We start from the raw sequence: 16,343 nt of genomic DNA, 5'->3' as shown, positions 1-16,343 counted from the left end.
CAAAAGCTAGCGCTCTCTGTGGTAAACAACACCTTATTTGGCTAAGGCCAGGATCATGCGATGATCGATGATCGTAAGCTGCTTGTGTATAAGTGGACCTATGGTCAGTGCCCACGTGGTGATCCAGGATTGGCTGCTCAGGGCTATTTAAGGGCTGGGAGGGGCTTGCCCAGAGAGAGAAGCTATTGTAACAGGTCCTGAGTAAACTGCTTGCAAGAAGAGCTCCTGTGTTGCATCTTCCTTGCTGGTCGAGGCGGTCGCAACAGGTGGTGGCCCTTACGGGGTACTCTCCTCTCCTCTCCCTGGAGCCCAGAACTTGCAGCAGTCAGGGGGTGCACCGGTAAGTCCTCAAGGTAAGATTGGGGATCCGCAACCAAAGTGGGTTATTTGCTCTCGCCTGTCAACAAAGGGAGAGCGGGGAAGTAGAGCTGCAACTAGAGGGGACAAATCGAAAGTGAAAGTAGAGCTTACTACAGCGGAAGGGCTACAAGTCTGTAGAGCACATTGGGTTCCCTAGCCCGACAAACTGAAAGAAAAATTGCCTGATACTGTTGATGGACTACTACCTGCTTTTAGCAGCTTGGGTACTCTTGAATACAGTGTTCTGGTTCATCATTTTTACTTATTTTTGTAGGGAGTGTATTGAGGATCCTCAGTGAACAGACATGAGGAATTCTCCTTTTCACCCAATTTTTCTGGCTTTGAACGAGCTGCTTCGTTCAAAAAATCTAAAACTTAAGAAAAGTACCTTAGGGAGGTTCCTGGAGGAATGTGATACCACTGCACTTTGGTTTGCAGTCTCCGGGAAGCTTACAACGCCGTCATAGGAAAAGCTAGGTAGAGACCTTGAGTTTTCTGCAGAACAGGGAATGCTTAAGGCTGGAGTAAGACCTATCTGGAAATTAGTGAAAAGCTGACTCGAGGATCGAAAGTGCAGTGAAGCAGTAGAAAATGGCCAAGCGGTCTTAGAGATATTACAGGAGGAACGTTCAGAGAGGGCAGCTTCAGAAACGGCAGCCTCTAAAAAGGCAAAGTCTGATGTGGCATCTAATACAGATTCAGGTAGAGGGAAGAAGGAAAGGGCCCAGGAAAAGCAAAAGGGTCGATTATATCCTAGCCTGTCAGAATTGGAGGAATCAGACTCTTCTGTCTCCTTGAGCTCAGAGACAGGGCCAGACCCAGAGACACCAGACACAGAGACAGAAATGGATGAAGATAGAGAAACCCTTAGGAAAACATTTAAAAGAATGAAAATCTCCGAGAAAAGGGGAAACGGAGGGAAAAATAAGACATCTAAAGGCATGCGCAGGACTGTAACCCCTTCAGCTCCACCCCAGTATCCGGAGGTTATAGGAGCAGAGGGAGGGATTTCTTTCAATCCTAAGGTATGGAGAGAAGTCAGGGCAGAAATGATGACGGCCTCAGCATTTCCTGAATTTCAAGATCCACAAGGCAATCGATTCCATGAGCCTTTGGATTTTAAGGTCATCAAGACATTGGCAGAATCTGTTCGGACTTATGGCACTACAGCCGCCTTTATGGTGGCCCAAGTGGAAGCTCTACATACGCCTTGACTCCAGCTGATTGGATGAACCTAGCACGAGCATGTTTGTCCCCTGGCCAGTATCTACATTGGAAAGCTCTTTTAGTTGAATTGGCCAATGCACAGGCTGCAATAAGCAGCTGGAGGGGCACAAGCAGTCTGGGACACAGACATGTTGCTTGGACAAGGCAGGTTTGCCAACGAGCAAAATGGATATCCTCCTCGAGTGTATGATCAAATTAATAACATTGCCACAAGAGAATGGAAGACCTTACCTAATAAAGGGGAGGTAATTGGTAATTTGACTAAGATCCTTCAGGAGCCTATGGAGCCTTTTTCTGATTATGTGGCTAGGATGGTAGAAGCGGCAGGAAAGATCTTTGGTGACCCGGACACGGCTATGCCGTTTGTCAAGCAGCTGGTGTGTGAACAATGTACCCAGGAGTGCAGAGCGGCTATCACCCCATATAAAAATAGAGGATTAGAAGTCTGGATGAGAGCATGTAGAGAATTAGGAGGTCCATTCACCAGTGCCGGACTGGCAGCTTCAGTACTCTAAAATAACATATAATCAAATTATACCACAAAAGGTAGAATTAAGAAAAGATCATTTGCATACATTAAATGATTTTCAAAATTATTGGGAGATATAAATTGGATCAGGGGCAGTTTGGGCATGGCAAATTATGAGTTAAAACCGTTGTATGATATTTTAGTTGGCGATGTAGCTCTAGATTCTCCCAGACAATTAACCAGTGAAGCTCGACAAGCACTCTCTCTTGTAGAGGAAAAATTATCTAAAGCCTTTTTAAAACGGGTGCAGGCTAAAAAAGATATTGCTTTATGCATTTTACCCACTAATCTACAACCCACAGGTATTCTGTGGCAGGAAGGACCATTACTTTGGATTCATCCCAGGATTTCCCCCGCGAAATCCATAGAATATTATCCTATTGCTGTCGCTTTGCTTGCTCAGCAAGGCATTCAAAATTGCCTGCAACATTTTGGAGTTGCACCATGTGTAATAGTCACCCCATATGATACTAATCAAGTTAATATTTTATGTGCCACTATTGATGATTGGGCTATTTTACGGTGCTCCTATTCTGGGTGCATCGATTGTCATTTTCCTAAGCATCCACCGTTAACCTTTTTTAAAGAACATCCGGTAGTCTTTCCAAAAATCACTGCCTTACGGCCCATTCCAGGAGCCAGTGTTATATTTGCAGATGGATCTAAGACTGGCTGTGGTGCATACATGGTGGACTCCACAGAACCTGTTAAATATCAGTTTTCTCCTGGAGCTCCTCAGCAAGTGGAGCTAGCAATCGTGGTTGAGGTGTTTAAATCCTGTCCATTTACATTTAATTTGATTTTGGATTCTTGTTATGTTGTTAACGCCTTAAAATACCTTGAGTGCACTGGACCTATTAAATCCTCCAGCCCTGTACATAGGTTATTTACACAATTACAGCTCTTACTCTGGCAACATAAGAATCCTTTCTTTGTACAGCACATTCGTGCACATACAGGTTTGCCAGGCCCTCTGGCTGCTGGCAATGACAAAGTTGATCAGTATACTAGACAAGAATGGATGTTTCTTGCCTCTGCCCTGCAGAGGGCTCATGATTTTCATAAAGAGTTTCATGTTAACGCCAAAACCCTACAACAAAAGTTTGCCATTTCCCGTGCTGATGCACACAAGGTGGTTGTGGATTGTCCACAATGTGTCATACATCATCACCTTCAAACTTTAGGGGTTAATCCGCGTGGATTGCTCCCCCTTAAACTTTGGCAGATGGATGTTACCCATCTCTCTGAGTTTGGCAAAGTAAAATACGTACATGTCTCCGTGGATATGTGCTCTGGCATTATCCATGACACACCCATGACAGGTGAAAAGGCAACCCAAGTGATTGCTCATTGTCTAGAAAACCCCAATGGTCCCGCTTATATGGGACAAAAGTTCACCTCCTTCTGTCAACGCATGGGTGTTCAACTCATACATGGACTGCCTTATTATCCACAAGGCCAAGGCATTGTGGAGCGTGCTCATCGCTCTTTAAATGAATTGCTTCAAAAACAAAAAGGGGGAATAGGTCATCAACAGACCGACCCCTAAGAATAGACTTTCTTTGTTTACACTTAATTTTTTGAATTTGGATAATACCAATCAGTCTGCAGCGGACAGGCATTCTTGCCCATCCAGTCCGTTAAAAGGATTGATAAAATGGAAAGACGCTATGACAGGGGTCTGGCATGGCCCTGATCCCATGCTGGCATGGGCACGAGGCTCTGTTTGTGTTTTTCCACAGGATCATTTGGACCCTATTTGAGTACCGGAGCGCCTGGTGAGGAAAGTACAAGTGCAGAGGAACGACAAGCAAGATGAAGCCTCAGACTGTGATCCTACTGATGGTGACAGTCCTGATGTCCCCGTTGTTGACCCAGGCCAATGAACAAATCTTGTGGGCCATAGCAAAAGCATGGCCAATTCCTATACCTGTTCATTCTACATCAAAAGTTTTACCTGTGTTTTTTTCCACTAGTTGTGAATTAGGCTTACCCTGCGTAAATTTAGACCCTAGCATGGCTATGTATAATTCAACTGATGTTCCTCTTCAAGGAACCTTATGTTTTTCTTTTGAAAATAATTCTAACCCACGTATATGGTTGAAAAATAGCTCTGTGGGTAATTGGCTTGACCCGTTGACCGATAATCATATTCCTCTCACCATGCTCGCGGAAGCACTGAGAACAATAAATACGGGTGCTTCCTCGGGCACAGGCAGCGGTAAAAACGGTGGTAATGCCACAAGTATTACTACCTTATTGATGTTGATGGAAGGGCTTCGGCCTTCAAGCTCATGCATTGGATTAGGGAATTCTACCGCCCGACAAGTATTACCTTATTGTGCCCCTAATTTAGGGTACCCCCCTCATTGGACACCGTGTCAAAGCCCAGATCATAAGTCAAAGCAGATTGCACCAGGTTTTGAATTTACCCCTCCTTTAGGAAGGTACTCCTTTAGTCTTGCTAATCGGACTAATCAGAAAACTAATAAGAAGAACACATGGCCCTGGTTTCAATGGATTCTTTCCAATGAAAGGGGGGCCTTTTCATCCCTAGAGCCTTTTGTTGCCCTTCGTAATTTGACTGTTCAGCTCCTTAACATCTCTGCCAGCCGAGATAGGAAGGGAGTTCTCTCAAATGTTACTATAAATAAAATGTTGAACAATGTTACTGTTTCCGCCAGTCCACTGTGCTTAAAGGCACCTTTCTTCTTTTTGCTGACTAATATCACCAATGCCACAGAGGATGTGATCTATTGTAATTCCTCTAAGGCAACTTGCCTCGCAAGTCAGTGCTGGAATGGTACTTATAACACGGCTGTGGTGATGAGAGTTCCCACATATGTTCCCATCCCGGTCATAGTTGATACCGGTACCTTCCCAATCACTCATCTGCTCAGAACAAAACGAGACTTTGGGATAACAGTGACCCTAGTCACCACAATTGCTGTATCTGCTGCAGCTGCCATGACAGCTGCTGTTGCCATGACTGCAAAAACTCAGATTGCAGAGACAGTTAATGAAATCGTGGAGAGGACAGCCTCCACAATGACCACTTTGAAATCCATCAATGGTCATTTAAAAGCTGGCATTTTGACAGTAAACCAAAGAGTAGACCTCTTGCAAGAGCAGATGACTTAGTAACCTTAACCAGTGTAGGATGTATTCATTCCCTCTCCTCTTTGTGTATTACCTCCAGATTGGCTGAGAATCTTACAAAGAATGGTAACCTGAGCCGGCAGCTGAGTGCATACCTCCAGGGAAACTGGAGCAAGGAGTTCGAGAACCTGATGGACACCTTGACCAACCAGATTATTTTCCTGAATGCCACACAGCTAGAATTACCTACTGATAATGCTTTTCTTAAAATGCTGAAACAAACTTTTAGTTATTTTAAGGAGTGGGCGGGAATAGGAGCCCTGACAGGCCTAATGATGTTTGCCTCCCTGGTATGTCTGTGGTGCATTTGTCACATGAGGGCCTCACAACGTCACAATGCAGCAATGATCATTCAAGCCTTCATGGCTATTGAAGCAGGACAGTCCCCACAAGCTTGGTTAACTACTTTAAAAAACATATAAGCACAGGATGCGAGGCTTGCGCACTGCACTTGAGGGTAATTATATCTATCTCAAGAGGAACAAGTCTGATTGCACATGGGTCGGTGCCTAACTCCCAACTCTGTAAAAAGGGCACCAAGCGGGTCTAGTGTTTTCTGGGTGGAAGACACCTGGATAAACAATAGTACATGCTTCATTTTTAACAGAGATCAGACCTCTACTCTTGCCTGTTGCTTTTAAAACAAAAAAGGGGGAATTGTAGAGAGCTGCGTGGAGCTGCACCTAAAAGATGGCGCTGGCTTCCGCTTTCCGCGATCCTGAAAGCGAGCACTCTCTGTGGTAAACAACACCTTATTTGGCTAAGGCCAGGATCACGCGATGATCGTAAGCTGCTAGCGTATAAGTGGATCTATGGTCAGTGCCCACGTGGCGATCCAGGATTGGCTGCTCTGGGCTATTTAAGGGCTGGGAGGGGCTTGCCCGGAGAGAGAAGCTATTGTAACAAGGTCCTGAGTAAACTGCTTGCAATAAGAGCTCCGGTGTTGCGTCTTCCTTGCTGGTCGAGGCGGTCACGACATCTCCCCATCTTTAAAATTTTCAATTCTTTAAAAGTCAAAAGTGTAGTGGTTTAGAAAAAGCAGCATAATTCTCCGAGTGCCAGTGCCAGGCCACAAGGGACAGTGGTCCCAGGTGGGGAGCCTCGGCACACAGCAGGCCACTGTGGGTGACCGGAGACCCACAGCAGAGCCACAGCAGCCCTCCGCAGGTGAGAGCCAGGTGAACACACCATGCAGAGACTGTGGGTATGGTTTATTTAGTGGGTTATGGCAGGAATGGGAAAGAGGAGAGGGAGAGAGAGAGAGAAAGAGGGGGAAGAGAGGCAACAGCCACCTCTTCTGAAGAGAGATAGGACAGAGAGAGAGAGAGAGAGAGAGAGAGAGAGAGAGAGCGCCTGCTCAGGCAGAAGATCCCAGCTTGCCCCTGCAGAAGGGGGGCAGGGGAGTGAGCAGGGCTTGTCTCTTAAAGGGACAGGACAGACCATTACATTCCCATCTCTTTTTCAAAATAAAAAGGTGGGAAGTTAGGCACAACATGTTAAAGGAATTAGGACAGCGGATTCTCAAGACTGCTTCCTGCTTATTTGTGGGACACATCCTGGGGTAACTGGTCTTTTTACTCCTGTCTGGTGTTTGTGGTATGGAAATATCCAGTGTCTCTTAGACCTGTTTAAGGTATTGGCAGAAGAGAATACAAAGTTAAGTTTAGAAAAAAAATTTTAGGACAAGGAAATTAAGATGGGTATATCTGACCCGGTTAAGATGGATTGTTTAATTCAGCTTCCTGGAACTTACAAGAATTTTTTTGGGTTTGTGAAAACATAAGTTTTAAACAGCAGTATATTTATACCATAATGACTATAACAGATACTTTTACATAATGAAAAGTATCTTTAAGACTATGAAAGGCAGCACAAGAGAGAATTTTGTTCTCACATCTTTATAATTTGCAGGTACATACCTTAATAACCTTCACTTTGTATTTTATTGAAAAATGTTTGGTGAGGCTGTCTTTTTAAACTGACAAAACCTCTCTGCTATCAAACTGCATCAGAGATCTTTGAGAAGGATAAAATTTTACTTGAGCTTTTGATTTAAAAAGACAGAGAAGTTACTTGAATGGCACCTAGAGCTACTCCTCAGGGTCCTCTATGGTCACTGAGGGTTGTATTTGCCTTTTTCTGTTTAGTGCAGGGCCTGCCAGGCTCCAGAAGATCCTGTGGGCTAAGAAATCTGTAGGAAGACAGATCTACCTTAACCTGAGAAGCTAATCTGTTGATTCCAGTGATTCTGTCCACCGTCTGGAGATCTTCAGTTTAGATGAAAGGCAGTTTTTCCCAGTGATCAGCACTTGGCAGGTGAGAGACAGATAGACACACTATGCAGAGACTGTGGGTATACTTTATTTAGTGGGTTATGGAGGGAAGAGAAAGGGGAGGGGAGAAAGAGAGGGGAGAGAGAGAGAGAGAAACAGAGGGGGGAGAGGAGAGGCAGCAGCCACCTCTTCTGAAGAGATATAAGACAGAGGGAGAGAGAGAGAGAGAGAGAGAGAGAGAGAGAGTCCACTCAGGCAGAAGGTCCATTTGCCCCAGCAGAAGGAGAGAGTGGCAAGACTTGTCTCTTAAAGGGACAGGGCAGACCATTACATAAAGTTTCTTTAAAAATCCAAAGTCTCTTAACTCTAGGCTCATATATTTAAAAAATTAAATTAAATTAAAACCAATGTATGTACCTTCCTGTTCTGAGAGGGACGAACCAGGGCATAATACCAGGTCAAAACAAAAACAAACTTCAACAGTAGAAATAGTTCAGTGTCTGACATCTGGAAGTCACTCATGATCCTCTGGGTTTCAGAGAGCTTGGGTAGTCCCAGTTCTCGGGCTCCCTATCCAGCACTCACAGCTTGACCTGTAAGCTCAGTCCAACTTCATTCCACATCTGCCAATGTCCTTGATGGCCATCCCAGTCCCGACATAACTAATATGCTGTCCAACTGAACAGAGGCTACCCTTCCACCAAAGGCCTCTCAAGTCCCTCTTCAGGGACTGTGACGCAGCTTCATGACACCAAGCTTCAGTTTCTCTCCATGATCCCTTTAATCCTATAAGCTTCATGTCACCAAAACCAGTAACATATAAAAGAATCTTATACATTACCAAGTTCAGATCCCAACTTGAGATACATACAGTACTAGCCTTCAACCAGAGCTTCTGTGTGCTGATTCGGGAGAAATACTTCTAGGAAGATTTTATAATCTCTTACTATTCACTGATATTCAGCCATAATTCTTCAACTCTAGCTACTACCCCTAGTTGGCTGAGTAAAGCAAGTTTCATGGGAATGACCAGGGTGTAGTGTTTGATCCCCTTTGTAACTTCACAGACCAAGTGTCCTGATCTGAACGTCTCTCAATATTCCTATCTTCAAAGGCCAGTCAACAGTGCATTGAGCTCTGAGCATTCAATGGCTGTTTCTAGTACAAAAATCAAAACTACCTCCACAAGCCTCCCCCAAAACTGACATGGTCAGGTCTATCACAACAATCCCACCCTCTGGTCTGAATTTCCATCCTAGTTGGCTTTCTGTTGCTATAATAAAAAACTAACCAAAGCCAACTTGCAGAGGAAAGGCTTTATTTGGTTTATAAATTACCATAGTCCCCTTCCCCCAGCCCCATCCTCACCCCTACCCCCACCCTCATGCTCCCAACTTTTGCCCAGCAATCTTGTTTGCTTCCAATTTCCAGGAGGATCTATATATGTTTTTCTTTGACTTCACCTTGTTATTTGGCTTCTCTAGGCTTGTGAACTATAGGCTTAATGTCCTTGGTTTATGGATAGAGTCCACAAAAGAGTGAGTACATAGAATATTCATCTTTTTGGATCTGGGTTATCTCACTCAGGATAGTGTTTTCTACTTCCATCCATTTGCATACAAAATTCAAAATGTCATTATTTTTTACCACTGAGTAGTACTCTAATGTGTATATATTCTATATTCCACACTTTCTTTATCTATTCTTCCATTGAGGGGAATCTAGGATCTTTCCAGGATCTGGTAATTAAAATAATGCTGCTATGAACATAGTAGAACAAATGCTTTTGTAGTATGATTGGGCATCTCTTGGGTATATTTCCAAGAGCAGAATTGCTGGATCCTGAGGTAGATTGATTCCCAATTTCCTGAGAAACCACCACACTGATTTCCAAAGTGGTTGCACAAGTTTGTATTCCCACCAACAATGGATGAGTGTTCCTGTTACTCCACATCCTCTCCAGCATAGGCTATCATTGGTATTTTTGATGTTAGCCATTCTGACAGGTGTAAGATGGTATCTCAAAGTTGTTTTGATTTGTATTTCCCTGATCGCTAAGGAGGTTGAACATGACCTTAAGTGTCTTTTGGCCATTTGAACTTCGTCTGATGAGAATTCTCTTTTCAGTTCAGTACCCCATTTTTTAATTGGGTTAATTAGAATTTTCATGTCCAGCTTCTTGAGTTCTTTATATATTTTGGAGATCAGACCTTTGTCTGTTGCAGACAGGCGGAGAGAGAAGGGAGAAAGGAAAGACTGGAGAGAGCTTGGGGGAGTGGGAAGGTGGAGATGGAGGAAGGGCAGATATAGGAGCAGGGAAGAAGATATCTACATCAAGGGAGTCATTTTAGAGTTGGCAAGAGACTTGGCTCTAGAGGGGATCCCAGGTGTCCCCGGGGATGCCCCCTGCTAGGTCCTTGGACAGCAGAGTAGAGGGTGCCTAAACTGGCCTTGTCCCATTACCACATTGATGATTATCTCGAATATCACCATAGAATCTTCATCTGTCAATGGATGGAGATAGAGACAGAGACCCTCATCAGAGCAATAGACTGAGTGCGGGAGAATTGTCTGTATTCTGTCAGTCATGTTTTAAATAAACGCTGATTGGTCAGGCAGGAGGTGTAGGCGGGAAAACCAGACAGGAAGTGGAAATGATGCAAAGAAAGCAGGAGAATTCTGGGGAGGAGGAAGCTGATTCCCCACTCCTGCCCAGACTACCGAAGCAGCAGGGTGTGAGCTGCCCCATTGAAAAAGGTACTGAGCCACATGGCTAACATAGATCAGAAAAATGGGTTAATCAAGATGTGAGAGTTAGCTAATAAGTAGCCTGACCTAATGGGCCAATCAGCTTTATAACTTACAGAGATCTGTGTGTGATTTTTCTCTGGTACTAAACAGCTGAGGGGGGGGGGGGCGGACAGGACAGAAATACAAACAAGCAGGCCCTCTCATGTTACAATTGAGCCCCCAAGGTTCCTTTGAAGAGCAGAAGGAGGGAGAAGATGAGCAAGGAAGTCTGGACCATGAGGGATTGGTCCACCCACTGAGGCAGTATGCCTGTTTTAATGGGAGTTCACCAAATCCAGCTGGACCAGGACTGAATGAGTGAATGAGTATGCAATCAAACCGGACTCTCTGAATGTGGCTGGAAATGAGAAGCCATTGATAAAGGCACTGGAACTTGTTTCTACTGCATGTACTGGCTTTTTGGGACCCTAGTCTATTTGGATGCAAAGCTTCCTAGGCCTGGATGTAGGAGGGAGGGGCTTGGACTTCCCACAAGGCAGGGTTCCCTGCCCTCTCTTAAGGAGGGAGAGGGGGGGAGGAGGGTGAGTGGGGGAGCAGGAGGGAAATGGGAAGAGGGGAGGAAGTGTTAATTTTTGAATGGAAAAAATAAATAACCAAATAAATAAATAAATTACTATAGTCTACCATCATGAGAAGCCAAGGAAGGAACTCAAGGCAGGAGAAAACTGGAGGTAGAGACCATGGAGGAATGCTGCTTACTGGCTTGCTCTACATGGCTTTCTCAGTTTGTCTTGTTACACAACACAGGACCACCCATAGTGAACTGGACCCTCCCACATAATTACTATCAAGAAAATACCTCCATAGAGTTGCCTATAAGCTAATATTACGAAAGCAATTATTCAATTAAGGTTGTCTCTTCCCAGGCAACTAATTTGTATGAAGTTGCCAAATGTGAAAAGAACAAAGGAAAAAATGGTATGTCCTCCTTCATATGTGGCTCCTATCCTATAATATGTATGTGTGCACATATGTGTACATGTATACAAATGTGCATATATAAAGAAAATTAAATATTAAGTGATAAGGAAGGAGGAAATGCAATAATGGAAACATGAACCATAAAAGAGGATTAAATTTAACTGTTTTTCTAGTTTTAACTCTGTCACTAATTTTTCTTGGTTTTTGTTGTGGTGGATGAGTATATAAAAACCTAATTGAGCACTCCACTGAGACTTCTTCCCTGCACTTTGGTCAATTGTGAAGTCTATAGTAATCACGATGCTCTGGACAAAAAAAAAAAAAAAAAAAAAAACTTTCCTAATGAAGACTGAGCACTGCACTAGTCTATGAACATAGATATTAATTTAAAAGACAGTTTGAAACTATGTCAGTTTAGCAGAGTAATAGTAGTAGATTAACTTTGGGGCCTATGGGCTTCCCAACCATGAGTTCTTGGCCAGATTTGCATGCTGGAAATAGCCAGGAAGTCCATGAGCTGATGAATGGATAATGACAATATGCCTACATGCACTGAAATTTATTCAGCTGTAAAGAAAAACAAAAGTGTGACTTGGCAGAAAAATAGATAAAACTGGAAAACATCATACTATGGGATATAACCCAGATCCAGAAAGATAAGTGTCACATGTTCTCATACATACATACCTACATGGATATTAACACTGAATCTTTAGATTTCTGTGTTTAACTTGAAGCACCTGTGGAATCCAGGAAACTAGACCGTTGGTGGGGAGGGAAAAGAAAGAGTTTAAGGGAGAAAGACAAAAGAACAAAGTGATATTGAAGGGAGAAGTAGAATGATGGGAAGGGAGGCTTCTGTGTGGGAAGGTGTGGGCACTTGGATAAGGGATGACTAGTACTAGTTAAAAATAGTACTAGTTAAAACTAGTACTAGTTAAAAATAACTATGGACAGCACATGTATGAAGCCTGGGTAGTGGTGTGTGTGTGTTCAAATCAAAGAGTTTAATTGGAGTTACCCTACAAAGATAAGACTAAGAAATAGAAACTGGGAATGTACGACAGGAACCCAAGGCAGCAGTTCCTCCCCTTGGAGGGCAGGAAGACCAGAGTTCTCTTTCCTGTTCCTTGTTACAACCTAATTGAGCTCTTCTGTCTGAAGGCTATATACACTTATGTTACCAATGCTAAGAGAAGGCGCCTGGACACCTAAGTGGGCCAGTTGGTGTCCCCACCTCACCCAAGTTTCTTCCAGTAAATCCTCTATTAGCCCCTGATTAGCCGCTCTCTGCCAAGCTATTTTCTGGATGTTTCCTGCTTACAGGGTCTCTCCTCAACTAGCTCTTGCCCTCTTACTCAACACAGCTGAACTGCCATAGGTGAATAGACAATAAACTCATCTCTAAAACACATTCTCGGTGGCCCATGAATGTCATTCTTTGAATTCTCAAAACAAGAACCTGAAAGCTACTGGATACTGGCTTGGCATGGTTTTAGTGGCCATCAAGTTTCCAAGACCTTAAAAAGACCAAAAAGGACTCCGTTGTTTGCAAAAACATCCCAGTATGTCCACCATCATGTAAACATCAACAACATGGTCAGGTAAACATCCGGAATACAAAACCAAACCAGTGAACACCAGCTTAGCAAAATTGGACACAAACCAGACATTATAATGACAACTGACAAAATAAGGCCACACTTTACAGATTAAACTATTATGTCAATGTTAAGTTTCCTTGTTAAAAAGATATATTGGTGTTATCCAATGACTTCTCTTGCTAAGTGAACAATTGTAGATTTTATTTATGTAAAGAAAAAAACTGTATATGTTTTATCATAATAAAGACTATGTATTAAAATATATTATGCTGTTTCCTAATTTTAATACATACAATTATTAATTATTATTATTATGTAAAAATTAAAATAACTTTATAGCAAATTATGATCATTAAGACCATATCCAACTGCTTTCTGGTTGGATCTAAGCTTCATTCCACAGAGAAAAGCACATGCTTAATATTGATAATCTAGCCACCAATCCATAGGGCAATATGTTACAATGAATTTAAGCCCTAAACCTTGCCCTCCTTTTTGAAATAATGTCAATTTCAATCACATTAAGAATCCGTAAGTACATGTGGACATATCACATTAATAAGGCAAATGTGATTGAAGGAATTCCTGGCCTTCCCTTTGTATCTGCAGCCTGTGTCTTCTGGGTGTCTGTGAGTCCCCACCCCTGTCACCCACAAACACACAGCTGCTCACTGAAGCTGCGGATCTTGTACGCCTTCAATGTCATTCCCAGAAGAAAACAGCCCATATCGGCAGCCGCACGAGTGACAGGAGTTCTTCTCCCTGAGTATGACAGTTAATCCTGAGACAACCAGCTTCAGACAACCCAGAGAGTAATGAACTGAAGCAGGTCAGCGGAGGACCACATGATTTACATTCATTAAAACTAATTAAAACCACAGGCAGGAATTAAAAGCTGGAGGCCTTTATAATCAACAATTATTGGACCATACTACCAGCTACTTTTAACAACTTTAAAAAAAAAAACTTTCCTTCCTAAGCAGTTAACTCTTTATAGCCCATATACTAGACCATAACCACCTATCAGCATTTTCACCCTTCCAGGGAAGAATTATTATCTAAATAGGGTATCTATCGATCACGGCATTTCTCTCTCATGAGAAACAGTCTAAACAGAGATAGGCTTCCTTTGTTATGATAAGCAGATCTTCCTCCATCCCTCATGCGCGTCCTAAGCATGTCTTGGATACCTACTCTCTCATAAGCACGACGTGATTTGCTTGTGGTCTGAGGACTACGTGAGAAACCACGGAGCAAGAGTATGACCTCCATGCCAGGGTCATCCACCAGCACTGTTCCATCCACCTTTGTGCTGATGCATCAAATAAAAGCCTCATTTCATCTCTAACCCAGCGTTCCCATAGTCCTCAAGTGCAGTTCTTTAACTTGATAGCAATGAATAATATCCCTAATGAGTGTTGCAGCATCTATAAACTCCAAAATGGTGCATTCCGGCACAAACATTGAGTGAAACCATAGATCTATTTTTGATTCAGCATCCAAAGACTCTAACTCTGCATCCTTTAAATAAGCTTCAGCAGGGGACCCTTAAGAGAGCAGTAGAAAGAGCAGTTAAAGATGATGAGGTGTAGTGGTGTGTGCCGGTGACCCCAGCCTTCAGAAGCTCTCAAGACCAGTCTGGACAGCAGAGCCTTGCCCCTCTCTCAACCTCTCTCTGTCTCTGTCTCCTCTGTCTGTCTCGCTCTCTCTTCTAAATTAAATGTCAATATTTCAGATCAAATAAAGCATAGAACAAAAAAGACTCACCGGCATGGCCGACTAAACATGACCTGAACTACGACGACACCAATAGACATGCTAACACGGAAGGGGAGAGCTCAGGCGGCCTCCACCCTACACAAAGAACTACAGGCAACTAAGGATACTGAGAGGGAGAAACCGTCTTCCTAGGGAAGAGCACACCAGGGGGAGATTCTATCCCAAAGGGTGAGCCTTGAAAACATACAAACATGCAAGCAATATTATATGAACTGAGCAGAGTGTGTGTGTGTGTGTGTGTGTGTGTGTGTGTGTGTGTGTGTGTGTGTTTGTGTTCAACAGTTAAAGAAGAAAGGGCCATGTTTTTGAAAGAGGGCAAAAGGAAATATATAAGACGTTCTGCAGGGAGGAAAGGGGAGGGTGAGATGATATCATTATGCTATAATCCCAAAAAATAATAAAATTATTCAAAAAAATTTAGACTACACATTGCATACCACAAATGATAATTTATTACTTTATTCCAACCAAAGCCAGAATTGAGTTTCTTCCTTTCATTCAATTACTTTACTTATCTAAGTTGGCTGTCATTCTTCTCTCCATCTTATTTCTGCAAACCGGTGTCAGCATAGTGAAGGAAAGGCTTAGAGCAGTGCTTCCCAACCTTCCCGGTGCTGAGACCCTTTCACACTGTTGTGTGCTCCTGTTGTGCTGACAGCCAGTCATAAAATCAACTTTGTTGCTACTTCATAACTTTCATTTTGCTACTGTTGTGAACTGTAATGTAAACATCTGTATTTCCCGGTGGTCGTAGGTGACCCCTAAGAACCACTATAATGTGAACATCTGTGTTTTCCGATGGTCATGGGTGACCCCTGAGAACTGCTGGCCCAGAGAGACTGAGACTGACGTTCCTCAGATGCACTGCTGTGGTCTTCCAACTGGTCTAAGCTCAACCAGTCATTCTGAACCCAGAATGAAACTTAGTAATGAGAAACACTGCATATTGTCCAAATAATTCCCTTACATATTTTCACCTCCAGTATGAAATCAGAAAAGAACTATTGCAGAATTATTCCAATTAAAACGCAGTTGGAGGGAAAGAGGAAAACAAAGAACCGAGTAGAAATTTCTGTGACTTTTAAGTGAGAGCCAGTGTCAGATACTAACAATCTGAACCCCAGGTAAAAAAAATATTGCAGTCCCAGGAGAGTGCTCCAGTTCACGATGAGCTGGCGGTGTTCACCTAGCACAGGAATAACTTGACATTATTGACAACAAGCAAGACAACTATCAAAAATTCTTAACTTCTGAGGAAAACTGAAGTTTGGCCAGGTTTAAGTAACATAGTAATTGCTAATGACTTCTGAGGGTGTTGCACTCTAGGTGGGAGGATGACAACTCGGCCTCCCCTCTACCCATCCTCCACATCTGTCCAAACAACACACAGGAGATGCAATCCCTCTCCTCAGTGACAAGGTACCAGAAATGAAGAAGACACAGATAGGAAGGCGCACACCAACAAGAAATGGAAGAGACAGTCATTTACTCCTTCTGGCTTTGGGAATTCCAAACTTAGATGGAATGGGGCAGCCCCAATTAATCATTGGATTTATTTTCTTTCTTTTCTTCTTTCTTCTTTTGGACAGCATAAGCGTAAGGAACAAATGAGCACGTCTTCCCACACTGAATTCAGTCCAGTAGAGTCGAGGTTCTGCTGCTCACAGTCCTCCGTGGAGA

The 16,343-nt window shown here is 43.1% G+C and overlaps 1 protein-coding gene across 3 annotated transcripts; it reads left to right on the top strand.

The window, feature by feature from the left end:
• Positions 1-200: 200 nt before the first annotated feature.
• LOC125399993 (uncharacterized) lies at positions 201-6,181 on the top strand. 3 transcript variants are annotated; one of them, XR_015736814.1, is made up of 3 exons: positions 201-353; positions 3,859-3,961; positions 5,316-6,181. XR_015736814.1 is itself a non-coding variant. In XM_085684055.2 (2 exons), the coding sequence occupies exon 2, from the start codon at positions 3,932-3,934 to the stop codon at positions 5,255-5,257; it is 1,326 nt and encodes a 441-aa protein (XP_085540181.2). In that variant the 5' UTR covers positions 201-340; positions 3,859-3,931; the 3' UTR covers positions 5,258-5,309. The 3 variants fall into 3 exon arrangements, 2 of the variants coding, with proteins under 2 accessions (XP_085540181.2, XP_087758419.1); XM_085684055.2 differs by lacking the exon at positions 5,316-6,181 and having other exon boundaries at positions 201-340; positions 3,859-5,309; XM_087902293.1 differs by lacking the exon at positions 5,316-6,181 and having other exon boundaries at positions 3,859-5,309.
• The last annotated feature ends 10,162 nt before the right edge of the window (positions 6,182-16,343 follow it).

Source organism: Myodes glareolus, chromosome 27 (assembly GCF_982192425.1).
Source record: "Myodes glareolus chromosome 27, mMyoGla1.1, whole genome shotgun sequence".
NCBI lineage: Eukaryota > Metazoa > Chordata > Mammalia > Rodentia > Cricetidae > Myodes > Myodes glareolus.
The sequence above is the reverse complement of the archived record's forward strand: the minus strand, read 5'-3'. Positions and strand labels throughout refer to the sequence as shown.

Bases quoted from the DNA above. Each gene is read 5' to 3' on its own strand.
- LOC125399993 (XM_085684055.2), top strand. From the start codon at position 3,932: ATGAAGCCTCAGACTGTGATCCTACTGATGGTGACAGTCCTGATGTCC.